Raw genomic sequence first — 27,691 nt, forward strand, 5'->3', positions numbered from 1 at the left:
GTTAGAGGCAGGTAGCCTAATGGGTAGAGGCAGGTAGCCTAATGGGTAGAGGCAGGTATCCTAATAGGTAGAGGCAGGTAACCTAATGGGTAGAGACAGGTAGCCTAATGGTTAGAGGCAGGTAGCCTAATGGGTAGAGGCAGGTAGCCTAATGGGTAGAGGCAGGTAGCCTAATGGGTAGGGGCAGGTAACCTAATGGGTAGAGGCAGGTAGCCTAATAGGTAGAGGCAGGTAGCCTGATGGTTAGAGGCAGGTAGCCTTATGGGTAGAGGCAGGTAGCCTAATGGTTAGAGGCAGGTAGCCTAGTGGTTAGAGGCAGGTAGCATAATGGGTAGAGGCAGGTAGCCTAATGGGTAGAGGCAGGTAGCCTAGTGGTTAGAGGCAGGTAGCCTAATGGGTAGAGGTAGGTAGCCTAGTGGTTAGAGGCAGGTAGCCTAGTGGTTAGAGGCAGGTAGCCTAATGGGTAGAGGCAGGTAGCCTAGTGGTTAGAGGCAGGTAGCCTAGTGGTTAGAGGCAGGTAGCCTAATGGGTAGAGAATTTGGCTAGTAACCGAAAGGTTGCTAGATCTGAATCCCTGAGCTGACAAGGTAAAAATCTATTGTTTATGCCCCTGAACAAGGCAGTTAACCCACTGTTCCTATGCCGTCATTGTAAATAAGAATTTGTTCTTGCCTAGTTAAATAAAAGTGTGTGAGTGTGTTAGCGTGTAAGCCTGTTATAAATTTGTCCAGGCATTATAAATGTGCTCAGGTATGCAGGGGAAACCACTGGATTGATTAGTGAAGTACCTGTTTGACCATCACATGGGAAAGTTGGGATGAAATAATGCAAGGTCAGGGCCACGTTCAGTTGCCAAACGTATCGAACGTTGCAGATATCAATGCATGAATAGAGCCGCCGTGATTCCGTATTCTACATGTCAGAGAGTGGCATGTTTGGTCTACATAACATATTTCTATCTGAACGTCCCAAAACGTTGAGTCCGGAGGTGCGCGATCCTGGGGAAAATCTAAACGACGCGGCGGCGCGCCTGCGCGTTCCTTCAGCGCTAGGAAAGTTTTCAAGGCAAATTGAGCGGAGCAGAGTGGAACACTTCAAACTGCGGAGCAGCACAATGCATTGGCTTGAGTACGGAGGCGTCAAGCAACAGGACGGATTAAAACAATACTGTTTTCATTGAAGTTTACAACAAGAAAGAAGGAATTGTAAATTAACTTTGGGAAATTGGATATCGCATCATAACGCGCTGTAAGTAGCATGTATTTTTAGTGATTTTTTTGTTGTTGTTGCAGGAAAAACTGGAAATAACCACGATAAACCGACTACGATAAACCAGGGGATTGCTTTGTAAATTTAAGGCATTATTGAAAATTCGCTATAGCCAAAACAATTGTCTTTATAAAGTAATTTAGCCTACATTTAATTGAGAAAAAACATGCAGAGATTATCAAATTATGAATATTCACGGTAGGCCCATGCTACCCAGGTGACTGAATATTTTTTAAATTAAAGAAAATCTATTTTAGGAACTGACACCGTTTTAGACTAAATCTGTCAATTGAATGTGTTTGTTTTGGGGGTGTCCACACAATCTCTTCGTTCCTCCTTGAATTAAAACCATCATGCTATCTTCGCCGACTTCTCCCAAATTATGTATTTATTTAACATTTTATGTTTACTTTTGAAGAATGACTGTCTTGGCTGTATAGTAGGACAAAATAGTAATTTACGGTTGGCCTAATCAGAGCTGTACGGTATTTGGCTGTGTTTAGACAAGCAGCACAATTTCTGATATATTTTTTTAAAACTTATTGTTCTTTTGACCAATCAGATGAGCTCTAGAAAAAAATCTTATGTTGAAGATCTGATATGATTGGTCGAAAAAAGATCAGAATTGTGCAGCCTGTCTAAAAGCAGCCTCTGTAGCGGCTCATACCGTGCAAATTGAAACAACTGACTTGGCATTGATTACTGGCCTCAGAGCGCCATTGTGCCCGAGTGTTGTCATTTATGCAAAGAATATCACACGAGGAATCCCACATGTTGCCATTATGATTGAATCATTTTCAATCAGATTAATTAGAAAATGCACTTGAAACCTTAGACTCATTTTTTAATAATTGCAGGAAAGGCCTATCCAAACTCACCAGTGGGTGCATGATGTTTTCGTGACCTGACATGTCCTATCTGAATAGAATCTAGTCATATTAGACACAGACAATGTAGGGGCGTTTTCTGTAACACCTTTCTGTGTGTGAGAGAGAGTAGATCTCCTGCTTCTCTACACCTCTCTCCCATTTGCAATAATTAGAAGGTAGAGCAGCAGGCAGGGTGTGTGTGTGTGTGGAGGTGTGTGTGTGTGTGTGTGGAGGTGTGTGTGTGTGTGTGGATGTGTGTGGAGGTGTGTGTGTGTGGATGTGTGTGGAGGTGTGTGTGTGTGGAGGTGTGTGTGGAGGTGTGTGTGTGTGTGGAGGTGTGTGTGTGTGTGGAGGTGTGTGTGTGTGTGTGTGGAGGTGTGTGTGTGTGTGTGGAGGTGTGTGTGGAGGTGTGTGTGTGTGGAGGTGTGTGTGTGTGTGGAGGTGTGTGTGGAGGTGTGTGTGTGGAGGTGTGTGTGTGTGGTGTGTGTGTGTGTGGAGGTGTGTAGGTGTGTGTGTGGAGGTGTGTAGGTGTGTGTGTGGAGGTGTGTAGGTGTGTGTGTGGAGGTGTAGGTGTGTGTGTGGAGGTGTGCGTGTGTGTGGAGGTGTGTGTGTGTGTGTGTGTGTGTGTGTGTGTGTGTGTGTGGAGGTGTGTGTGTGTGTTTGTGTGGAGGTGTGTGTGTGGAGGTGCGTGTGTGTGTGGAGGTGCGTGTGTGTGTGTGGAGGCGTGTGTGTGGAGGTGTGATGAACAGAGGTATAAAAGGCATAACCATGCTGGTAATTAAAAGACTAGCCAGGTGTCGGTGAGTTAGTAGCTCGCGGGCCAGCACACTGGAATACTCCAAATGCTTCTTGAAAAAAGTTCAATACCGATGGTTAGTCTGGTACAGAGTTTTACTCAAACAATACAGACAGATAAGAAATATTTGACTATTTGAAAATGTGGTATGTCAATCACAATCAACAACATAAGTTACACTGTTTCCAAATGACATAGGTTGATGTAGGCTAAGGCTCAACCTCTCATAGGTTGATGTAGGCTAAGGCTCAACCTCTCATAGGTTGATGTAGGCTAAGGCTCAACCTCTCATAGGTTGATGTAGGCTAAGGCTCAACCTCTCATAGGTTGATGTAGGCTAAGGCTCAACCTCTCATAGGTTGATGTAGGCTAAGGCTCAACCTCTCATAGGTTGATGTAGGCTAAGGCTCAACCTCTCATAGGTTGATGTAGGCTAAGGCTCAACCTCTCATAGGTTGAAGGCCTCAACCTCATAGGTTGATGTAGGCTAAGGCTCAACCTCTCATAGGTTGATGTAGGCTAAGGCTCAACCTCTCATAGGTTGATGTAGGCTAAGGCTCAACCTCTCATAGGTTGATGTAGGCTAAGGCTCAACCTCTCATAGGTTGATGTAGGCTAAGGCTCAACCTCTCAGGTAGGTTGATGTTGAGGCTAAGGCTCAACCTCTCATAGGTTGATGTAGGCTAAGGCTCAACCTCTCATAGGTTGATGTAGGCTAAGGCTCAACCTCTCATAGGTTGATGTAGGCATAGGTTGATGTAAGGCTCAACCTCTCATAGGTTGATGTAGGCTAAGGCTCAACCTCTCATAGGTTGATGCTAGGCTATAGGTTGATGTAGGCTAAGGCTCAACCTCTCATAGGTTGATGTAGGCTAAGGCTCAACCTCTCATAGGTTGATGTAGGCTAAGGCTCAACCTCTCATAGGTTGATGTAGGCTAAGGCTCAACCTCTCATAGGTTGATGTAGGCTAAGGCTCAACCTCTCATAGGTTGATGTAGGCTAAGGCTCAACCTCTCATAGGTTGATGTAGGCTAAGGCTCAACCTCTCATAGGTTGATGTAGGCTAAGGCTCAACCTCTCTACATCAGATTATCAGAATGAGTGACAATGGAACACTTAGCTTCTGAATCTCAGAGCATCTGAAGTCATCTCAAATAATGTGTAGTAACTCAAATATATGAAGATGTTAATGTCAAGCCCGGGGCCAGACTAGACACGGCCTGTATTTATAATGCATATCTGTCTTTAAATAAGTAATGTGATCGTGGACACTGGATGAAATGCTTCATTATATTGTCTGATACCCTATACTGCTGAATAGCCTATACTTTATTATACTAATAGCAGATGGCATGAGCAGTATTCTGAGGTCTGTCTGTCTATTGAACCTTCCTGAGAGTTGATTTCATTGTTGTTTTCCTAGATTGGAGGGACTGACTGAGACTTGCACCACTGTGAGAAGAGAACAGAGAGTGGACACCTTGGTTGAGTAGAGACTGTACTCGCTCGTTTGGGAAGCACCCTAACTCCCAACTAGCCTCCATGCTCTTCAACCAGTCCTAAACCCTAGTTGAGCCCTATCCTAACTCTCAACTAGCCTCCATGCTCCTCAACCAGTCCTAAACCCTAGTTGAGCCCTATCCTAACTCCCAACTAGCCTCCATGCTCCTCAACCAGTCCTAAACCCTAGATGAGCCCTATCCTAACTCCCAACTAGCCTCCATGCTCCTCAACCAGTCCTAAACCCTAGTTGAGCCCTATCCTAACTCCCAACTAGCCTCTATGCTTATTAACCTCACCGTGTCCGTCAAGGAGTCCCGTGCCTTTCATGGAACGCCACCCGCCAGCGCCTGCGGTGTTGCGCCTCTCGTCTTGGAATTGACAGCCATGAATACCCTCCCTCTCCTTCCTGGTGCTAAACCTGTTCCCGTACCCCTCATCCCTGCTCCTCCTCCTCCCCCGCCTCCTCCTCCCCCGCCTCCCTCCTCTCCTCTGACCCGTATGGACTCGGCCCGTCACAGCCGGCTGAGGAAGCTGAACTGGGAGCAGATCCCTAAGGAGAAGGTGGAGGGGAGGAAGAGTGTCTGGAGTGGAGCGGCTACGGAGGAGGAAGAGTTCCTTATAGATCTCCCCTCTCTGGATGAGCTGTTTGGACAGAAGGACAGTAAACCTCAGGACAGAGCCGGGAGTTTGAGACGCAGGTCTGTGCTGATGCGATGCAGTTCACCCCAGGACAACACCACGGATAAGGTGAGATAGCTGGGAGAGGAGAGGGCTGGAGATGGGTGGGAGAGACTGGGAGAGACAATACCACAAATAAGGTGAGATAGTTAGGAGAGGGCTGGAGATGGGTGGGGGAGGATGAGAGGACTGGAGATGGGTGGGAGAGACTGGGAGAGACAACACCACAGATAAGGTGAGATAGCTGGGAGAGGAGAGGGCTGGATATGGGTGGGGGAGGATGAGAGGACTGGAGATGGGTGGGGGAGGATGAGAGGACTGGAGATGGGTGGGGGAGGATGAGAGGACTGGAGATGGGTGGGAGAGGATGAGAGGACTGGATATGGGTGGGGGAGGATGAGAGGACTGGATATGGGTGGGGGAGGATGAGAGGACTGGATATGGGTGGGGGAGGATGAGAGGACTGGATATGGGTGGGGGAGGATGAGAGAACTGGAGATGAGTGGGGGAGGATGAGATGACTGGAGATGGGTGGGGAAGACTGGGAGAGACAGCACCACAGACAAAGTATGGGATAGGAGCACAGTATGAGTTAGTGCCAGTATGTGTGTGCATTCAACAGTGGTATGTTGTTGCTGTGCCAAGAAAACAGCATGCTGGCTAGAGGCGGACACCGACTAGGTGTAGTTTAGACTGGCACTGACTGGCACTGAGGCGAGGTGTAGTTTAGACTGGCACCGAGGTGTAGTTTAGACTGGCACTGAGGCGAGGTGTAGTTTAGACTGGCACTGAGGCGAGGTGTAGTTTAGACTGGCACTGAGGCGAGGTGTAGTTTAAACTGGCGGCGAGGTGTAGTTTAGACTGGCACTGAGGCGAGGTGTAGTTTAAACTGCCAGGTAGCCTATATTGATTACATGTGTTGTCTGTAAAGTTGAAAGAGATACTGTATAAACCACACAGGAGGTTGGTGGCACCTTAATTTGGGAATAAGGGATTGTGGTGATGACTGGAGCGGAATCAGTGGAATGATATCAAACACGCTGTTTCCATGGTTTCCATTAGCTCCGTTCCAGCCATTATGATGAGGCCGTCCTTCCCTCAGCAGCCTCCACTTGATCATAGTATCTGACATGTTCTCTGTGTCTGTGTTTGCAGGTCTCACTACTGGACTCCAAACGCAGTATGAATGTGGGAATATTTCTACGGCAGTTTAAGACGTAAGGATCAACTTCCATTTCCTCATCACACACACTTTCATTTTTCTAAGTATTTATCTGTAAGGTCCTAGAGAGCATGAGCTGCTCTGGTATCAGAGGTCAAGCACCATGAATGGGAGAAGCTCTTAGTCTATAGGAGGAAGTACAAGGGGGCCGGGATAGTACCCAGGGGAACAACCCTTCACACTATCGAGGAGTAGGAAGTGAGTGGGTGGGTGGGTGTGTGTGTGTGTGTGTGTGTGTGTGTGTGTGTGTGTGTGATGGGACAGGGGGTGTCACGAAGGTAACAGGTGCAGATGAAATGGCATCCTGCCTGAGCAACTGGACTGTAGGGGGGCACAAAGTGGTAGGGGGTAAGATGGTGACCCGAGGGGTCAAAGTTGACACCTGCTCAGACCGTTAAGGAGAGCTGCCCTTCAGTAAAGACGGTAGAACACAGGCTGTGTCCCAAATGTCACTCTATTCCCTTTACAGTGCACTACATTTAACCAGGGCCCTGTAGCGAATAGGGCACCATTTTGGACTCACTAATAGACAGCTAGTCGTCCTCCTCTACGCTGTAGCTTTTGAGTCTGGAGAAACAAGGTGAAAAGTCTTAACATGTTTTGTAAAACAAAGGGTTGCACTTTTCTGTAGCTCAATGTTTTCACTTTTATTTTATGTAGAGTTTAGATTGTAGGTTTAAAATCGGTGTACTGTTTGGAATGTCTTTGTTGATGCTGTGTCTGTGTGTTGGTCTCTGTGGGTCAGATATGGTTGGTGTCTCTGTGGGTCAGATATGGTTGGTGTCTCTGTGGGTCAGATATGGTTGGTGTCTCTGTGGGTCAGATATGGTTGGTGTCTCTGTGGGTCAGATATGGTTGGTGTCTCTGTGGGTCAGATATGGTTGGTGTCTCTGTGGGTCAGACATGGTTGGTGTCTGTGTGGGTCAGACATGGTTGGTGTCTGTGTGGGTCAGACATGGTTGGTGTCAGAAAGGGTTGGTGTCTGTGTGTATTAGTGTTCCACGGTATACCGGAGCTTTGGTACTTCTTCCGATACCAGAACATGAAAAACGGTGTTACTTTTGGTACTTCTGTCAAATGTGTCTCACGTCGTCTACTGATTTAGAGAGGATCAAGTCTATCAGCGCAGCCGATTATTACCCTTATAGAGCGAGAGCATCATGCCTGCTCCACAGCCTCCACTTACTCATTGCTAGCTCTAGCTCATGTTAGCTCCCCTCTAGCCTGTCCCTAGGAACGGGCTCTGTGGGTCCTTGCTACCGGGCTCTGTGGGTCCTTGCTAGCGGGCTAACTTTCCTTGTGGCTAGCGTTCCTGGCTAGTGGGCTAGCGTTCCTGGCTAGCGGGCTAACTTTCCTTGCAGCTAGCGGGCTAGCGTTCCTTGCTAGCTTACAGCTGAAGAACACATCAATTCACTATCCTAGTGTTTGTGATATTTTTAAAACTTTACAATGACTGCCTACCCCGGCCAAACCCTAACCCGGACAATGCTGGGCCAATTGTGCGCTGCCCTATGGGACTCCCAATCAAGTCCGGTTGTGATACAGCCCGGAATCGAACCAGGGTCTGTAGTGACGCCTCTAGCACTGAGCTGCAGTGCCTTAGACCGCTGCGCCACTTGGGAGTCCCCCCCCAAAAAAATATGCAAACCATAACGCTAAATATTGCTGATTGTCACCAAAAACATTATTGATTCACTTTGTTTCCCCCGTCTCACGTCTCTCAGTCAAGATCATCTTTGCTCGAGCCTTGAACGGACTCTGTGTGAATGATGTCATGGGTCTTAGAGACCGCTCACACATGTGTAGAAGAAGAGAGCTTCTTCTATGCAATAAAATAAGTCCCACATGGAAGGATAAACAGAGTTTTTCATCGGTATCTTCTTGAAATCAGCCAAAACAAGCTCAGTAACTCTTATTGAATACGCCAGATTTACCCAGTTTATCAATAGAAATTTACCATTCAAATACATGATTACCATAATGTGGTTAGATTGATTGTATAAGTGATTCATTAATGCATTCAAACATTTCAACAGTAATGATATTGAACTTTTACAGATCTGTCTGGATCAAGTGTCATTTTGTGTCTTTGGATAAAATGACATGTTGTTTTTGCTGTGGTATCGAGTATCGAAGTCAAAATTCTGGTTTTGTGAGAACACTAGTGGGTATGACTGTAGTTACCAGGCGATGCCCTCTTGCAGAGTAGGTATGTTGTCATGCCCACGCGTGTACTGCACACTGAGTTCACAGAGATTCAATTGTGCGCATCCTAGTTGAAGAGCGCTTTTCTCTCTCTAAACAGCATATGTCAGAACATGTAGTTGAAAGCCTTTATGAAGGGAGAAGAGCCTCTCCAATGGACAAAAACGTGTCCTCTTACATGGAGCTTGTTTTGTCTTGTGTGAGTCACAAAGTACTTTTAGATTTGCGACATGGGTGGAAGTCGTTTGAACAGATTGGTCCCTTCGTGAGACAATATGGTATTGATATGTGTGCTACTTCCCTCTACCTTTTCATGACGCTTTATTTCAGCTGTGGCGACAATTATTGTATCCAGCATTCAGTGGTGTATAGAAATAACAGGCCGCAGGCTACAAAGGCAAAAACCTTTTATTGAACTCTTTTGAATCAGTATAATCCCAGTTGAGCCACGTGTATTTTCACTCCTCAACAGAGGTTACTGTTATCTCTGATTCAGACGGGCAGATCTGTGGTATTAGTGAACACAGGGCCGACAGGCAGATCTGTGGTATTAGTGAACACAGATCCGTGGTATTAGTGAACACAGATCCGTGGTATTAGTGAACACAGATCCGTGGTATTAGTGAACACAGGGCCGACGGGCAGATCTGTGGTATTAGTGAACACAGGGCCGACGGGCAGATCTGTGGTATTAGTGAACACAGGGCCGACGGGCAGATCCGTGGTATTAGTGAACACAGGGCTGACGGGCAGATCCGTGGTATTAGTGAACACAGATCCGTGGTATTAGTGGGCAGATCCGTGGTATTAGTGGGCAGATCCGTGGTATTAGTGAACACAGAGCCGTGGTATTAGTGAACACAGGGCCGACGGGCAGATCCGTGGTATTAGTGAACACAGAGCCGTGGTATTAGTGAACACAGAGCCGTGGTATTAGTGAACACAGAGCCGTGGTATTAGTGAACACACATCTGTGGCATTAGTGAACACAGAGCCGTGGTATTAGTGAACACAGAGCCGTGGTATTAGTGAACACAGATCCGTGGTATTAGTGGGCAGAGCCGGGGTATTAGGGAACACAGAGCCGGGGTATTAGTGAACACAGAGCCGGGGTATTAGTGAACACAGAGCCGGGGTATTAGTGAACACAGAGCCGTGGTATTAGTGAACACAGAGCCGGGGTATTAGTGAACACAGAGCCGGGGTATTAGTGAACACAGAGCCGTGGTATTAGTGAACACAGAGCCGTGGTATTAGTGAACACAGAGCCGTGGTATTAGTGAACACAGATCTGTGGTATTAGTGAACACAGATCCATGGTATTAGTGGGCAGAGCCGGGTTATTAGTGAACACAGGGCCGACGGGCAGATCTGTGGTATTAGTGAACACAGGGCCGACGGGCAGATCTGTGGTATTAGTGAACACAGAGCCGTGGTATTAGTGAACACAGAGCCGTGGTATTAGTGAACACAGATCTGTGGTATTAGTAAACACAGAGCCGACGGGCAGATCTGTGGTATTAGTGAACACAGATCTGTGGTATTAGTGAACACAGGGCCGACGGGCAGATCTGTGGTATTAGTGAACACAGGGCCGATGGGCAGATCTGTGGTATTAGTGAACACAGGGCCGACGGGCAGATCCGTGGTATTAGTGAACACAGGGCCGACGGGCAGATCCGTGGTATTAGTGAACACAGGGCCGACGGGCAGATCTGTGGTATTAGTGAACACAGGGCCGACGGGCAGATCTGTGGTATTAGTGAACACAGGGCCGTGGTATTAGTGGGCAGATCCGTGGTATTAGTGAACACAGAGCCGTGGTATTAGTGAACACAGAGCCGTGGTATTAGTGAACACAGAGCCGTGGTATTAGTGAACACAGAGCAGATCTGTGGTATTAGTGAACACAGAGCCGTGGTATTAGTGAACACAGAGCCGTGGTATTAGTGAACACAGAGCCGTGGTATTAGTGAACACAGAGCCGTGGTATTAGTGAACACAGAGCCGTGGTATTAGTGAACACAGAGCCGTGGTATTAGTGAACACAGAGCCGTGGTATTAGTGAACACAGAGCCGTGGTATTAGTGAACACAGATCCGTGGTATTAGTGAACACAGATCCGTGGTATTAGTGAACACAGGGCTGTGGTATTAGTGAACACGGATCAGTGGTATTAGTGAACACGGATCAGTGGTATTAGTGAACACGGATCCGTGGTATTAGTGAACACGGATCCGTGGTATTAGTGAACACAGGAGGAAAGACCGAAAAAGACAGAAAAAGGGGAATATAGGGGAGAGAGAAGCAAGGGGACGAGGGAGGAAACTAAGTATGTAATGAAGAGGGGGGGTAGGAAAGTCAACAAAAGAGTGAAGGAGAGAGTGGAAAAGCCAGGGAAAGAGAGAGGGGGAGAGGCAGGGAAAGAGAGAGTGGGAGAAGCAGGGAAAGAGTGAAGGAGAGAGTGGGAAAGAGAAGGAATGGTGGAAGCCGTCTGATGTAGGGAGTGATGAAAGGAGAGATGTATCTCTAATAGACTCCTGGCTCCTGGAGGGGTTGAGCTGCAGACTTGTCATTTGGAGGAAGTTTGAGTCGAGGAGAGGTCATACAGTCAGGGAATGGCCGGTTTCTGCTCTCTCTCTCTCTGTCTGGTGATACCTCAACCTCTAAGGACCGCTGTGTGTGGGTGTCTACATACGTGTTTGCTGAAGTGTCTGTGTTGAGCGCCTGTGTGTGTGTTTTATCTGTGTATGTATTTGCTCAGGACACATGTCATGCAGTGTGTCGCCAATGTGGCGTCAAAGACCTTTTCCCTCAACAGTCAGTCAGATAAGAGGCGATAAGCTTTACCATGTGTGTGTCTGATACCCCCTCCACCGTTCCACACCCCTGCATGATACCCCCTCCACCGTTCCACACCCCTGCATGATACCCCCTCCACCCCTGCATGATACCCCCTCCACCCCTGCATGATACCCCCTCCACCCCTGCATGATACCCCCTCCACCCCTGCATGATACCCCCTCCACCCCTGAATGATACCCCCTCCACCGTTCCACACCCCTGAATGATACCCCTCCACCATTCCACACCCCTGAATGATACCCCTCCACCGTTCCACACCCCTGAATGATACCCCCTCCACCGTTCCACACCCCTGCATGATACCCCCTCCATGATACCCCCTCCACGATACCCCCTCCACCCCTGCATGATACCCCTCCACCCCTGCATGATACCCCTCCACCCCTGAATGATACCCCCTCCACCGTTCCACACCCCTGAATGATACCCCCTCCACCCCTGCATGATACCCCCTCCACCCCTGCATGATACCCCTCCACCCCTGAATGATACCCCCTCCACCCCTGAATGATACCCCCTCCACCCCTGAATGATACCCCCTCCATCCCTGAATGATACCCCTCCACCGTTCCACACCCCTGAATGATACCCCTCCACCGTTCCACACCCCTGCATGATACCCCCTCCACCCCTGCATGATACCCCCTCCACCCCTGAATGATACCCCCTCCACCCCTGAATGATACCCCCTCCACCCCTGAATGATTTCTTAAATAATTAGTGTTCTCTTGAAACACCTCAGTATATCAGTAACTTCTGTGTGCGCGTGTGGACCATGGAGCTGATGTGTGTTGTCATGTTTCTACAGGGCTGTCCAGGAGATAGTGGAGGATATCCGGCAGGGGGTCGGGACCCGCTACGGGGCCGAGAAACTGTCTGAGCTCTGCAAACTGCTGCCTGACGCAGACGAGGTAAAGTCTCTGCGCTGTGTCGTCTCCGACACACCATAGCTCCTACTGCAACAACACTGACTAGCCTGTAGCTCCCCCTACCCCTCTATTCATCTAGATCTCATTATCCAGATCAACAGTTTGCCATTTCACCATCGTCTCAGACTTGTGAAAGGCTTACTGACGATGTGATAAAATATGTTCCCAATGGTGCCACGTGTTGTTGTATATGGACACTGTTATAAGAATGAGTCATCCTGGGTGATGGGGGTTCTACCACTGCACTCACCCAGGGTGATGGGGGTTCTACCACTGGACTCACCCTGAGTGATGGGGGTTCTACCACTGCACTCACCCAGGGTGATGGGGGTTCTACCACTGGACTCACCCTGAGTGATGGGGGTTCTACCACTGGACTCACCCTGAGTGATGGGGGTTCTACCACTGCACTCACCCTGAGTGATGGGGGTTCTACCGCTGGACTCACCCTGGGTGATGGGGGTTCTACCACTGCACTCACCCAGGGTGATGGGGGTTCTACCGCTGCACTCACCCAGGGTGATGGGGGTTCTACCGCTGGACTCACCCTGGGTGATGGGGGTTCTACCGCTGGACTCACCCTGGGTGATGGGGGTTCTACCACTGGACTCACCCTGGGTGATGGGGGTTCTACCGCTGCACTCACCCCGGGTGATGGGGGTTCTACCACTGCACTCACCCCGGGTGATGGGGGTTCTACCACTGCACTCACCCCGGGTGATGGGGGTTCTACCACTGGACTCACCCTGGGTGATGGGGGTTCTACCGCTGCACTCACCCCGGGTGATGGGGGTTCTACCACTGCACTCACCCCGGGTGATGAGGGTTCTACCATTGGAAAGCAAAGCTTTAAATTAGAAATCTTATTTTGGGAGATTCTAGTAAATGAAACCCAGGTGGAATTCCCAGTAAAAGGAATGAGGTTTGTAGACTGTAACAGGAAAGCTGACTGATAATATCTCTAAGCTGTCTGTCCTGGTGTTTATACAGGAGGCTCGCCTGAAGAGGTTCAAGGCAGAACGCAGTGGGCTTGGGGAGTCTGACCTCTTCATGATTCTGCTAGTGGACGTCCCCAGGTATACCACACACCCCCTATCACTTCACTGTTTTACAACTATTTCAAACCCTAACTTTGAAGTTCAAACGATGTTGCAAAATATGACAATTTTTCTGCTGTTGTCATTTTTGCAGTGACTCCCACCCTCAACACACTATAATGGCTGATTCACTGACTTTCCAGTCTGTGCTGATGTGTGTCTGATGATCGATAAGGCTCTGACCTCTTCCATCCTCTCCTCCCCCTTTCCTTGCCCATTAGCTTTCGTCTACGTCTGGACACCATGATCCTGCAGGAGGAGTTTGACCCTGCCGTGACCTCTCTCTGTCTGGCAGCCAGATGTCTGAGGGAGGCGGCCAGAGGTAAACCATCAACGGGGGGGCTTTAGCAAATATGTTATTCTAACTGTCCCAAATGGTGCCCTATCCCCTATATAGTGTACTACTTTTGACCAGGTCCCATAGGGCTCTCCCATAGGGAATAGGGTGCCATTTGGGATGAACCCTAGGTGTACTCTACTCCCTATCACCGCCCCTTCAAACTCTTTTGTGGCCGTTCCTCCCGTACCGCTCCCTCCCTCCCGTACCGCTCACTTCCCCTTTTAGTGCTCTTGTCTTGTTGGACTTCAGTATGAAATGGTGGAAGTTATTTAGTTGATTTAGTTTTACTCTACACTACTACTCATCACCGTCCCTTTAATTGTGGCCCATCCACTTCCCCTTTTTAGATACTATCAATACATCCCAAATGGCACCCTATTCCCTACATAGGGCACTACTTTTGTCCAGATCCATATGGGCCCTGGTAAAAAGTAGTGCATTATAAAACGTATAGGGAGCCATTTGGGACACAAACATGACCTACCGCTCTTCATCAGTGCCCCCACCCCTTTAATCAGTGTCCCCTTTAATCAGCGGGGGGGGGGGGTTGGTTTAGTTTCCCCTTTAATCACCAGCAAGGTGGGGGGTTAGTTTCCCCTTTAATCACCTGTCTCTCTGTGTCTGTCTGCCTGCCTCTGTCTCTCTGTGTCTGTCTCTCTGTGTCTGTCTCTCTGTGTCTGTCTCTCTGTGTCTGTCTCTCTGTGTCTGTCTCTCTGTGTCTCTCTCTCTGTGTCTCTCTCTCTGTGTCTCTCTCTCTGTGTCTCTCTCTCTCTGTGTCTCTGTGTCTCTGTCTCTGTGTCTCTGTCTCTGTCTCTCTGTGTCTCTGTCTCTACGTGTCTCTGTCTGTTTGTGTCTCTCTCTCTGTCTCTCTCTGTCTCTCTCTGTGTCTGTCTGTGTCTGTCTCTCTCTCTGTGTCTGTCTGTCTCTCTCTCTGTGTCTGTCTGTCTGTCTGTCTCTCTCTCTCTGTGTCTGTCTCCCTCTGTGTCTCTCTCCCTCTGTGTCTCTCTGTGTCTGTACCTGTCTCTCTCTCTGTGTTCTGTCTGTCTCTCTCTCTGTGTCTGTCTGTCTGTCTCTCTCTCTCTCTGTCTGTCTGTCTGTCTCTCTCTCTGTCTGTCTGTCTCTCTCTCTGTCTGTCTGTCTCTCTCTCTGTCTGTCTGTCTCTCTCTCTGTGTCTGTCTCTCTCTCTGTGTCTGTCTCTCTCTCTCTGTCTGTCTCTCTCTCTCTGTCTGTCTCTCTCTCTGTGTCTGTCTCTCTCTCTGTGTCTGTCTCTCTCTCTGTGTCTGTCTGTCTGTGTCCCTGTGTCCGTCTGTCTGTGTCTGTCTGTCTCAGAGCTGTTGAGCTGTCCTGAGCTGCACTCCATCCTCCGTCTGGTTCTGAAGGCAGGAAACTACATGAACGCTGTGAGTATTATACTTTTTCTTCTCCTTTCTTTTTACCTTTCAGTTGAAAGAGAGAGACGTCCTTTATCTGTGTGCACAAAGCTCCCGGTGTCAGACTGGGGTCTGTTCCAGAGCGTCAGTCTGGTTTATCTGCCTGCACAAAGCTCCCGGTGTCAGACTGGGGTCTGTTCCAGAGCGTCAGTCTGGTTTATCTGCCTGCACAAAGCTCCCGGTGTCAGACTGGGGTCTGTTCCAGAGCGTCAGTCTGGTTTATCTGCCTGCACAAAGCTGCCGGTGTCAGACTGGGGTCTGTTCCAGAGCGTCACTCTGGTTTATCTGCCTGCACAAAGCTGCCGGTGTCAGACTGGGGTCTGTTCCAGAGCGTCACTCTGGCTGCACCTGGGTTTTGTAATGTTGTGTTTGTTTAAGATGTCAGGTGTTTGTGTGTGACCTCTGTTCACTGACCTACTGTATTTGACCTCAGGGCGGGTATGCAGGCAACGCAGCAGGGTTCCGAATCCCTTCCCTGCTCAAACTGGCCGACACTAAAGCCAACAAGCCAGGCATGAACCTCCTGCACTTCGTGGCCATGGTAAGACCTGATCTAGGATCAGGTACTTTTTGTGCATAATAGCTGTATTCCTTGTCATCTAAAATGCAAAACTGATCCTACTGTAGTTCAGCACTCCTACCCTGATGTAGTCCAATATACACCTTCCTAATATTGAGTTGTTGTACCCGCTTTTGCCCTCAGAACAGCGTCCATTCATCAAGGCATAGACTCTATACAAGGTGTCTAAAGCATTCCACAGGGATGCTGACCCATGTTGACTCCAATGCTTCCCACAGTTGTGTCAAGTTGCTGGATGTCCTTTGGGTGGTGGACTATTCTTGGGAAACTGTTGAGTGGAAAATAAAATAAAAACAGCAACGTTGTAGTTTGACACTCAGTGGTGCACCAGCACCTACTACCATACCCTGTTCTACCGTACCCTGTATCACCATACCCTGTTCGACCATACCCTGTTCGACCATACCCTGTTCTACCATACCCTGTTCTACCATACCCTGTACTACCATACCCTGTTCTACCATACCCTGTTCTACCATACCCTGTTCTACCATACCCTGTTCAAAAGCACTTCTATCTTTCTTCTTGTCCATTCACCCTCTGAATGACACACATACACAATCTGTCTCAATTGTCCCAAGGCTTAAAAATCCTTCTTTAACCCGTCTCCTCCCCTTCATCTACACTGATTTAAAGTGGATTTAACTAGTGACATCAATAGGGGGGTCTTATCTTTTACCTGGTCAGTCTGTCATAATGTTTTGTACACTCCGTGTAAGTCACACTGCAGTGAAGAGGAGACCCTTGAAGTGCTTGACTTGAATGTATCTTTCAGTGAAGACTTAAGCTCAAGCATTAACATGCCACATCATAAGAACTTCTCTAGATGCAGTTCAAAGACGATATAATGAATCCCAGACTACTATTTACTGAAGACTAACAGCCGTTTGACAGACTGCACATTTTAGTTTCCTTTTAAAAACTTGACACTTGTTATATTGCAGAATTGTTCAATTGGCACAGATGAAAAGGGTCTCTTTCAAACTGTGTTGGGTATTTGTTGTATTTGACCAACCATGAATTATTACATTCACAATAACCATATCAACACACTGAATCGTGACATAATGCAATGATTCATCCAGAATTATGACGGCTCACTGTGTGAAACAATAGCTGGATCAGCTCTGTCTCCGTCTCCACAGGAAGCAGTGAAAAAGGACCAGAGTTTACTGTCGTTTCCTGGCCAACTAGGACACGTCGGCCCCGCCTCCAGGTTAGTAAGAGCCAATAATACACCCCCCCAAGTTTAGAAATTACCCTCCTGCCTCAAAAAGACTAAGCCACGTTCAGTTGCCAAACCATTGTTGTTGCAGATAGAATTGCTGTGAATAGAGCCAACATGATTCCTTGGTCTACACGTCAGAGAGGCATATTTTTTCTATGTTACCTATTTCTATCCGAACGTTCCAAAACGTTGTCCTGCTGGACGCGTCCTTGTTCTAATAGTTAGTGTACCTTGGGACAAACACAGAACTTTACGTGATCTGCTTGTAAAGCAAGGTTTCCATTTCCTTGCTTTTAACCAGTCCAGCAGATCTGTAATTAATTAGAGGAAAGAAGGAAGGAAGGAAGGAATCTGAAGTGTATGAACGTGGCCCGTGGTGTTTTGGATGCTTCTGGGGAGCATATGAGCTCCGTCCTATAACATCAATACGCCCCAGCAGGCTGCTATCTCACACACACACACACACACACACTACGCCCAAAAAGACCCCTTTCAACAGGACTGTATTGCGTTACTGTACTGGAGCTCTGTCCAGCTGTTAGTGATATAGCTACATCCCCTTGTTTTAATATGGCTCTTCACAACATTTCTGTTTCAATCCAGTATTACTGCTCTGTTGGGGTTTTGGGTTTGGTTAGATATGAAGGACACTTAGATTGAGTCCCAAATGGCACCCAGTACCTTTTGTCAAGGCGCTATATTGGGAATAGGGTGCCATTTGGGATGCACGCTTTACTGTCAGTTACTCTGTGGGTATCGGTGTTACTGTAAGACCTAGTAATGAGCGACGGCCTACTCCTGCTGGGGCGGAGCCAAAGGGGACATTTTGGATGTGTTAAGATGTCTGTCAGAGGAAAATAACAGCTTTATGTAGGTCACAGTTTAGGGACCACTGCTTTGAATTAGAGTCACAGCTTAGGGACCACTGCTTTGAATTAGAGTCACAGTTTAGGGACCACTGCTTTGAGTTAGAATAACAGCTTTATGTAGGTCACAGCTTAGGGACCACTGCTTTGAATTAGAATAACAGCTTAGGGACCACTGCTTTGAATTAGAGTCACAGCTTAGGGACCACTGCTTTGAATTAGAGTCACAGCTTAGGGACCACTGCTTTGAATTAGAGTCACAGTTTAGGGACCACTGCTTTGAATTAGAGTCACAGTTTAGGGACCACTGCTTTGAATTAGAGTCACAGCTTAGGGACCACTGCTTTGAATTAGTCACAGCTTAGGGACCACTGCTTTGAATTAGAGTCACAGCTTAGGGACCACTGCTTTGAATTAGAGTCACAGTTTAGGGACCACTGCTTTGAGTTAGAATAACAGCTTTATGTAGGTCACAGCTTAGGGACCAGTGCTTTGAATTAGAATAACAGCTTTATGTAGGTCACAGCTTAGGGACCACTGCTTTGAATTAGAATAACAGCTTAGGGACCACTGCTTTGAATTAGAGTCACAGTTTAGGGACCACTGCTTTGAATTAGAATAACACCTTAGGGACCACTGCTTTGAATTAGAGTCACAGTTTAGGGACCACTGCTTTGAATTAGAGTCACAGTTTAGGGACCACTGCTTTGAGTTAGAATAACAGCTTTATGTAGGTCACAGTTTAGGGACCACTGCTTTGAATTAGAGTCACAGTTTAGGGACCACTGCTTTGAGTTAGAATAACAGCTTTATGTAGGTCACAGTTTAGGGACCACTGCTTTGAATTAGAGTCACAGCTTAGGGACCACTGCTTTGAATTAGAATAACAGTTTAGGGACCACTGCTTTGAATTAGAGTCACAGCTTAGGGACCACTGCTTTGAATTAGAGTCACAGTTTAGGGACCACTGCTTTGAATTAGAGTCACAGTTTAGGGACCACTGCTTTGAATTAGAGTCACAGCTTAGGGACCACTGCTTTGAATTAGAGTCACAGTTTAGGGACCACTGCTTTGAGTTAGAATAACAGCTTTATGTAGGTCACAGTTTAGGGACCACTGCTTTGAATTAGAGTCACAGCTTAGGGACCACTGCTTTGAATTAGTCACAGCTTAGGGACCACTGCTTTGAATTAGAGTCACAGTTTAGGGACCACTGCTTTGAATTAGAATAACAGCTTTATGTAGGTCACAGCTTAGGGACCACTGCTTTGAATTAGAATAACAGCTTTATGTAGGTCACAGTTTAGGGACCACTGCTTTGAATTAGAGTCACAGCTTAGGGACCACTGCTTTGAATTAGAGTCACAGTTTAGGGACCACTGCTTTGAATTAGAGTCACAGTTTAGGGACCAGTGCTTTGAATTAGAGTCACAGCTTAGGGACCACTGCTTTGAATTAGAGTCACAGCTTAGGGACCACTGCTTTGAATTAGAGTCACAGCTTAGGGACCACTGCTTTGAATTAGAGTCACAGTTTAGGGACCACTGCTTTGAATTAGAGTCACAGTTTAGGGACCACTGCTTTGAATTAGAATAACAGCTTTATGTAGGTCACAGTTTAGGGACCACTGCTTTGAATTAGAATCTAAGTAACAGCATCTTCTGAAACACAGATTACCATATGGTTTACTTTGCCTCGTCGTCTCTCATGGATCGCAGCAACAAGTTGGGTTGTGTCTCAGCAACAGGTTGGGTTGTGTCTCAGCAACAGGTTGGGTTGTGTCTCGGCAACAGGTTGGGTTGTGTCTCAGCAACAGGTTGGGTTGTGTCTCAGCAACAGGTTGGGTTGTGTCTCAGCAACAGGTTGGGTTGTGTCTCAGCAACAGGTTGGGTTGTGTCTCAGCAACAGGTTGGGTTGTGTCTCAGCAACAGGTTGGGTTGTGTCTCAGCAACAGGTTGGGTTGTGTCTCAGCAACAGGTTGGGTTGTGGGTAAAAACACAAGGTTTTATCCAGAGCCGTACATTGGCCAACGTTTGGAATAGACGCCATCTATTTTTTGGGGGTCACAGAATTTCGCATCAATCACTTTACTATCATCTATAAAGGTAAACCCTGCAAAATGACGTTGCCACAAGCAGCACCGGAGATATTGAGATAAGCGAGATGCAACACAGTCACAAACAGTATCTGCGCATGTGCACAGATTTGCTTCAGCCTGTTCAGTGTGATGGCCATGGAGTAGTTGAGCCTCGCGCTTCAACGTTCTTAGTTACGGAAATTGATCCACTTATGCTGTTAACTTTCTGCGTCTGTCTCATATCGCTGAATCTACCTTTTAATGTCATGTCAAGTAATGCATCTCTTGTCTCTGTCTTCCTATAGGTTGTGTGAGGAGTCTGTAGTAGAGGATCTCTCCAGGCTCCACAGCCGTGTGGCATCCCTCAGGATCAGTGTCCAGACGGAGGCAGAGATCCAGCAGCTCACACAGGCTTTCCTGGAGGTACGCAACTAGATTCTAGAACATGGACTTAGAACACACACTGATCTAGAACTTGCATAATTATAAAACACTGATCTATGGTGTCTAGTGAAGTGAGAATTGATGAACTCACAAAGAACAACATTGAAACTCATATGGCTTTGGTTAACTTTGAGTCTCTTTTCACCATATTCTTGCTCCTTGGTCAAAACAGTGAGTCTAATCTCCCTTTCTCGCTCTTTCGATCTCCTCCTCTCTCTCTCTCTCTAGGTGGCAGAGGACCGTCTGAAGGAAGCAGAGGATGACGTGGAAGGGATGAGGATGTCCAGTCAGGCTCTGGTTGAATTCTTCTGTGAGGATGACAGCATCTTTAAACTGGAGGAGGCCTGCAGGGTCTTTCACTCCTTCTGCCTTCGCTTCCAAAGAGCCGTACAGGTGAGACCGACTGCTTTACATCAAGCTGCCTGTATGGGTTCCCACTACATGGCCAAAGTCCACATTTTGTCCATATTGTAAACATTTATGAAAACTAAAATGAGCCTTTTGGTCTTAATTCAAGGTTTGGGTTAGGCTTTGGGTTAGGGTTAGGGTTAAAATCAGATTTTAAGAAGAGGACTAGGTTGGGCTTCTGACTTTGTATCTTGGGCAGATAGTTATGAAGACATCAAAACTATGGAATCATGTAGTGACCAAAAAAGTGTTAAACAAATCAAAATATATTTGAGATTCTTCAAAGTAGCCACCCTTTGCCTTGATGACAGCTTTGCACACTCTTGGCATTCTCACAACCAGATTCATGAGGAATTCACCTGGAATGCATTTCAATTAACAGGTGTGACTTGTTAAGTTAATTTGTGGAAGAGAGAAACGACAGTCCATTACTTTAAGACATGAAGGTCAGTCAATCTGGAAAATTTGCAGTTGCAAAAACCATCAAGCGCTATGATGAAACTGGCTCTCATGATGACCACCACAGGAAAGGAAGACCCAGAGTTACCTCTGCTGCAGAGGATAAGTTCATTAGAGTTACCAGCCTCAGAAATTGCAGCCCAAATAAGTGCTTCACAGAGTTCAAGTAACAGACACGTCTCAACATCAACTGTTCAGAGGAGACTGCGTGAATCAGGTCTTCATGGTCGAACTTCTGCAAAGAAAACCACTACTAAAGGACACCAACAATAAAAAGAGACTTGCTTGGGCCAGGAAACACGAGCAATGAACATTAGACCGACGGAAATCTGCCCTTTGGTCTGATGAGTCCAAATTTGAGCTGTTTGGTTCCAACTGCCGTGTCTTTGTGAGACGCAGAGTAGCTGAACGGATGATCTCTGCATGTGGTTCCCACCGTGAAGCATGGAGGAGGAGGTGTGGGGATGCTGATGATACTGTCAGTGTTTTATTTAGAATTCAAGACACACTTAACCAGTGTGGCTACCACAGCATTCTGTAGCGATACACCATTCCATCTGGTTTGTGCTTTGTGGGACTATCATTTGTTTTTCAACAGGACAATGACCCAAAACACACCTCTAGGCTGTGTAAGGAGTATTTGACTAAGGAAAGTGATGGAGTGCTGCATCAGATGACCTGGCCTCCACAATCACCCGACTTCAACCCAATTGAGGTGGTTTGGGATGAGTTGGACCACAGAGTGAAGGAAAAGCAGCCAACAAGTGCTCAGCATATGTGGGAACTCCAAGACTGTTGGAAAAGCATTCCAGGTGAAGCTGGTTGAGAGAATGCCAAGAGCGTGCAAAGCAAATGGTGGCTACTTTGAAGAATCTAAAATAGTTGTTTAACATGTTTTTTTGGTTACTACATGATTTCATGTGTTATTTCATGGTTTTGACATTGTATTCTACAATGTATAAAATAGTAAAAATAAAGTGTGTGTGTGTGTACACACAGACAGGAGTTATAGACTGATGAGGACAAAAAGACAGAGAAGATAGAGGTGTAGATGCTGTGCTGATTAATGTATACTTGATGTTTATTCTTCTACCATAAAGTAATCATCCTGTTCCCTCTCAGGAAAATGCCGAGCGGGAACAGAAGGAGCAGAAACGGATGGAGCGAGAGCGTGAGATGGTGGAGAAGCGTCGCTCTGTGGCCGTGTGTACAGGCCTGGACCTGGGTGTGGTTCTGGGTCGGGTGTCCCCACTGGGAACCCAGAAGAACCAGGATGACCTGGAGAGAACCCTTGAGAACCTGAGCCACACCTGGAGCCAGCGCAGCCTTAGAACCCAGGAGAACCGCAGACACTCCCACTACCTCCAGAACACCACCTCCGCTCCTCTTCAGACATATCCCCACCTCAACAACTCCTCCATCCTCTGTAATACCTCCATCCACCCCCAGACCTCCCCAGGGCTTCCCTGCCCCACCTACCCAAGCCAGGAGAGGCCATCCCTGGGGACAGAGACCAGGATAGAGCCCCTGGTCCATCAGCACCAACCAGTCCTGGAGACTAAGAGACCAAATCATGAGGGGACAACTCAGACTCAAGTCTCACAAACTCAACATGAACTGACTTCTAACGTCACTAAAACCCAGTGTGGACGTAGATTCAATGTCCCCCAAAACAGGCAGGACATTATTGCCTATGTCACTCAAACCCAACATGGAATTGCCACTAACATCATTGAAAGCCGACTCGCACCAACGACTCAAGTGACTGAAACTCACCATGAACGAACAGTTGATGCCAGCCCTGACCAGCGTGTACTGACCACTAAGTCTATGGCCAGTCCTTATAGACACTCCTCCACTACCTCTACTGCCATCCCCAGTGTGAGAAGAAATACCATTGGTCTTAGACACAGGCATGACCTAGAGGGGACTGACCCTACCCCTATTTCTCAGGCGAAACGCACAGACACCTCAGTCAGAGACGCAGAGCATCAGGACCCTGACTTCGCTCCTCTCCCAGTTTATACGGTCACTGAGGTGACTGAGCAGCCCTTTGAGAGCCAATCAAAATCATCCATGGCCACTGACACCCCAGACGGTGTCCAATCGCAGGAGTCTAAGGGAGCCAAGGAGACCTCACAAGGAAGTGGTGGTTCCTTGGAGCTGAGGCTTTCACCTGAGGGGGGAACAACCCAGCAGAGGGAAACAGAATCTCTCTCTACACCAGTGGAACAGAGATGGCTGCCTCCCAGCCTACCAGAGCTGAGCCCGCAGCAGGCACATCAATGCCCAGAGGTCTGCAGCCCTGACAGGGAAAGGGACCGGTCATACCCATGTGTGGGCGAAACCCTGGAGTGCCACACCCTGGTCCGAGGCCTGCGTTCCTATGACAACCTATCCCCTCCTCCCACCCCAACCACACCCCTCCCCAAAGCCCCACCCAGCCTCTGCTCCAAGTGGAGGAAAGAGAGGCAGGCGGAGACTCCAGGGTCTGGTGCCGGACCGCCAATGGGGAAAGAGGACTCTCGGAGCGGGGGGAACACTCCTGTTGTCCGAGGAGGGGCTAAGAGGGGCGTGGTACCCCGTACACGTCTGCCTAACGATACAGGCATCCATAGAGCCCTTTTAATTTCCAAACCAGAGACACAGACACCCACTGGGCCTGTCCCAAATCCTAATTTACAGACTACACCACGTTCCACTCGTCTGGCGTCCCCGTCCGTACGCAGCTCCTCCATGCGCTCCTCCCCCATCACACGTCCTACTACTACCCAGACAGAGGTGAAGCGGAGCAGTAGCACCAGGAGTGAGAGGAGCCAGGCTGGGGGTGAGAACCAGCAGCAGGCCCCAGGGAAACCCACCATGACCCGCCGGGCATCAGAGAGAGCTGGGCTGGGGCTTGGACCAGAGAGGGAGAGGACTTCTAGCACCAGCACCACTAGTAGTACAGCTACTACCCAGCCAGCCTTTGTCAGGGGCTCCCCTCTCAGGGTGACCAAACGTCTCGCCCCCACCTCCAACTCTGAGACCCAACACTCCTCTCAGCCCCGCTCCACACACAGCCCCTCCTCTGCTACAGCTAAAACCATCCGTACAGCTGTTATAGCTGCGGCCAGGACTAAAACGGCCAAGACGAACCCCGGCACAGAGCTCTCTAGAGCTGCTGTCCCTGCCTGTAAAACCCCCACAGCAACACGGATACCTGGACCTAAAATGGACCGTCCTGCTTCCTCGCCCATGTGGAAGTGATCATGGCAGATCATACCACTTTTTCAACTTTATACAGTAGTCTTACTTACGCACATACACGTACCTATGTGTGTTTGGGTCCATTGTACATGTATGTGGGAATCACAATTCACCAAGTAATTTATCAGACCTCTCTGTTCTGGAGGAGTAGGTAGTTGCTGGTCCATTCAGACTCTATTCAGCTGGTCCAGAATCGATGGGGTGTTTTCACTTCGGTCTCTCCCATACACTTTCTTGTCTGCTGGGAAGATGACAAAGGACTGCAACTCCAACAAAATGGCTGCCACTACACCAGTCTACAGCTGTTCTGTTTTGGGCTGTACTGTCACCGTAGATAGAAATATCTTCGGTTCTACACACCACCTCCATCCACTAGTGTCCTGTGCAGTCAAAAGGGGACTTCAGGGAGAGACTACTACCCCCTCCCCACACACACACACACACACACACACCCAACCTGGACTTTGTCAAGCAGCCTGAAATGTGTGCCTCTGACCTTGTTAATCTGTAGAAAATCCTTAATTTAGGATTGTGGCACTGCAGCCTCCTCTTGGTCGTCCAACAGAATCATTCTCATCATCTTGTTTTTTTTAGGGTGCATGTTGAAAATGGCAGTTTTTTTTCTTTCAAGTGGTTAATTTATTTAACTTTAGTTGTGTCCTAAATGGCACCCTATTCCCTATACATTGAGTATACCAAATATCCTAATATTAAGTTGCACCCCCCTCCCTTTTACCCTCAGAACAGCCTCAATATGTCAGGGCGTAGTGCACTACTTTTGACAGGAGTCAATAGGGCTCTGGTCGAAGGTAGTGTACCATGTAGGGAATAGGAAGCCAGTGGGGACTCCACCACCATACTTGATCAGTCCAGCTCCTATGTGCCATGTCATTTCTGAATCCTCAATGAATTGAGTGTGTAGTCTTAGAAGTGTATTTCTAAATGATTAGATGCATGGACCAGACTCCTCAGACTGAATATAGTGTGACCCTTCTTTCTCTTTCGTTGCTTTCTCACCTCGGGCTATTTGTTTGCTCAATCAGCAATCAATCAGTATGATATATCTAATTGATTATTGGTAATCAATCAGTATGATATATCTAATTGATTATTGGTAATCAATCAGTATGATATATCTAATTGATTATTGGTAATCGATCAGTATGATATATCTAATTGATTATTGGTAATCGATCAGTATGATATATCTAATTGATTATTGGTAATCGATCAGTATGATATATCTAATTGATTATTGGTAATCGATCAGTATGATATATCTAATTGATTATTGGTAATCGATCAGTATGATATATCTAATTGATTATTGGTAATCGATCGATTTTTGTTGGTTATCCTCATCTTGAATGTGATCTTCATTCTGATGCACTTTAACAAGTGAAGGGGAGACCTGTTGCTAGGATACTCACTGTAATATTCTACTGCTGATGTTTATATCAAAAAAGAGATGTTAACTTAAATTGAACGACATGAATTGTGATCCATGGCGACAATGTGTGCATTTGTAAAATAAAATATAAAATAAAAATGCTAATCACTCCGGGTGTGTTTTGTTAGTTTTACTTCATTAAAGGACTGTTTTTGTGTAAACACAATAAGGAACTGCAAGGCAGCTGTTCTTTTATGAGTGTGTGCACAGCTGTTCTTTTGTCTTTTCTAGTGGTTACTGGCCGTCTCCACAATCAGTTTCCCCAGACATTGGGATGGTCACAGTACGGTTGCTTGCATCCCAAATGACACTCTATTCCTTATATAGTGCACTACTTTTGATCAGATACCTACAGTGAGGCAAAAAAGTATTTAGTCAGCCACCAATTGGGCAAGTTCTCTGACTTAAAAAGATGAGGCCTGTAATTTTCATCATAGGTACACTTCAACTATGACAGACAAAATGAGAAAAAAAAATCCAGAAATTCACATTGTAGGATTTTTAATGAATTTATTTGCAAATTATGGTGGAAAATAAGTATTTGGTCACCTACAAACAAGCAAGACTTCTGGCTCTTACAGACCTGTAACTTCTTCTTTAATAGGCTCCTCTGTCCACCTGTATTAATGGCACCTGTTTGAACTTGTTATCACTATAAAAGACACCTGTCCACAACCTCAGTCACACTCCAAACTCAACTATGGCCAAGACCAAAGAGCTGTCAGAGGACACTAGAAACAAAATTGTAGACCTGCACCAGGCTGGGAAGACTGAATATGCAATAGGTAAGCAGCTTGGTTTGAAGAAATCAACTGTGGGAGCAATTATTAGGAAATGGAAGACATACAAACCACTGATAATCTCCCTCGATCTGGGGCTCCACGCAAGATCTCACCCTGTGGGGTCAAAATGATAACAAGAACGGTGAGCAAAAATCCCAGAACCACATGGGGGGACCTAGTGAATGACCTGCAGAGAGCTGGGACCAAAGAAACAAAGCCTACCATCAGCAAGGGCATTGAAGATGAAATGTGGCTGGGTCTTTCAGCATGACAATGATCCCAAACACACCGCCCGGGCAACGAAGGAGTGGCTTCGTAAGAAGCATTACAAGGTCCTGGAGTGGCCTAGCCAGTCTCCAGATCTCAACCCCATATAAAATCTTTGGAGGGAGTTGAAAGTCTGTGTTGCCCAGCAACAGCCCCAAAACATCACTGCTCTTAAGGAGATCTGCATGGAGGAATGGGCCAAAATACCAGCAACAGTGTGTGAAAACCTTGTGAAGACTTACAGAAAATGGTTTACCTCTGTCATTGCCAACAAAGGGTATATAACAAAGTATTGAGATAAACTTTTGTTATTGACCAAATACTTATTTTCCACCATAATTTGCAAATACATTTTTTTTCTCATTTTGTCTGTCATAGTTGAAGTGTACCTATGATGTAAATTACAGGCCTCTCTCATCTTTTTAAGTGGGAGAACATGCACAATTGGTGGCTGACTAAATACTTTTTTGCCCCACTGTATGTGCCCTGGTCATAAGTAGTGCAATATATAGTGAATAGTCTGCCACTGGTCACAGTATTTTAGACTAGAGAGCTGTCTTAATAACCAAGCTGCTGGCTCGTTATCAGCATCACGAGACGCCGTCCTCCAGAGACAAAGCTGTCCTGCTCTACTAACACACCATTGTCCTCTTCCTCACTCCTCTCCCTTCCTCTCT

General features: G+C 47.2%; 1 protein-coding gene across 1 annotated transcript; it reads left to right on the forward strand.

The window, feature by feature from the left end:
• The first annotated feature begins 1,083 nt into the window (after positions 1-1,083).
• fhdc2 (FH2 domain containing 2) lies at positions 1,084-26,076 on the forward strand. The gene is made up of 12 exons (XM_029653851.2): positions 1,084-1,248; positions 4,359-5,185; positions 6,272-6,333; positions 12,217-12,319; positions 13,328-13,413; positions 13,656-13,756; positions 15,104-15,174; positions 15,638-15,745; positions 16,930-17,000; positions 20,261-20,378; positions 20,628-20,792; positions 22,389-26,076. Exons 2-12 carry the CDS (start codon positions 4,718-4,720, stop codon positions 24,513-24,515), a joined length of 3,480 nt encoding a protein of 1,159 aa, XP_029509711.1. The 5' UTR covers positions 1,084-1,248; positions 4,359-4,717; the 3' UTR covers positions 24,516-26,076.
• The last annotated feature ends 1,615 nt before the right edge of the window (positions 26,077-27,691 follow it).

This window comes from Oncorhynchus nerka, linkage group LG5 (genome assembly GCF_034236695.1).
Source record: "Oncorhynchus nerka isolate Pitt River linkage group LG5, Oner_Uvic_2.0, whole genome shotgun sequence".
In the NCBI taxonomy this organism is placed as follows: Eukaryota; Metazoa; Chordata; class Actinopteri; order Salmoniformes; family Salmonidae; genus Oncorhynchus; species Oncorhynchus nerka.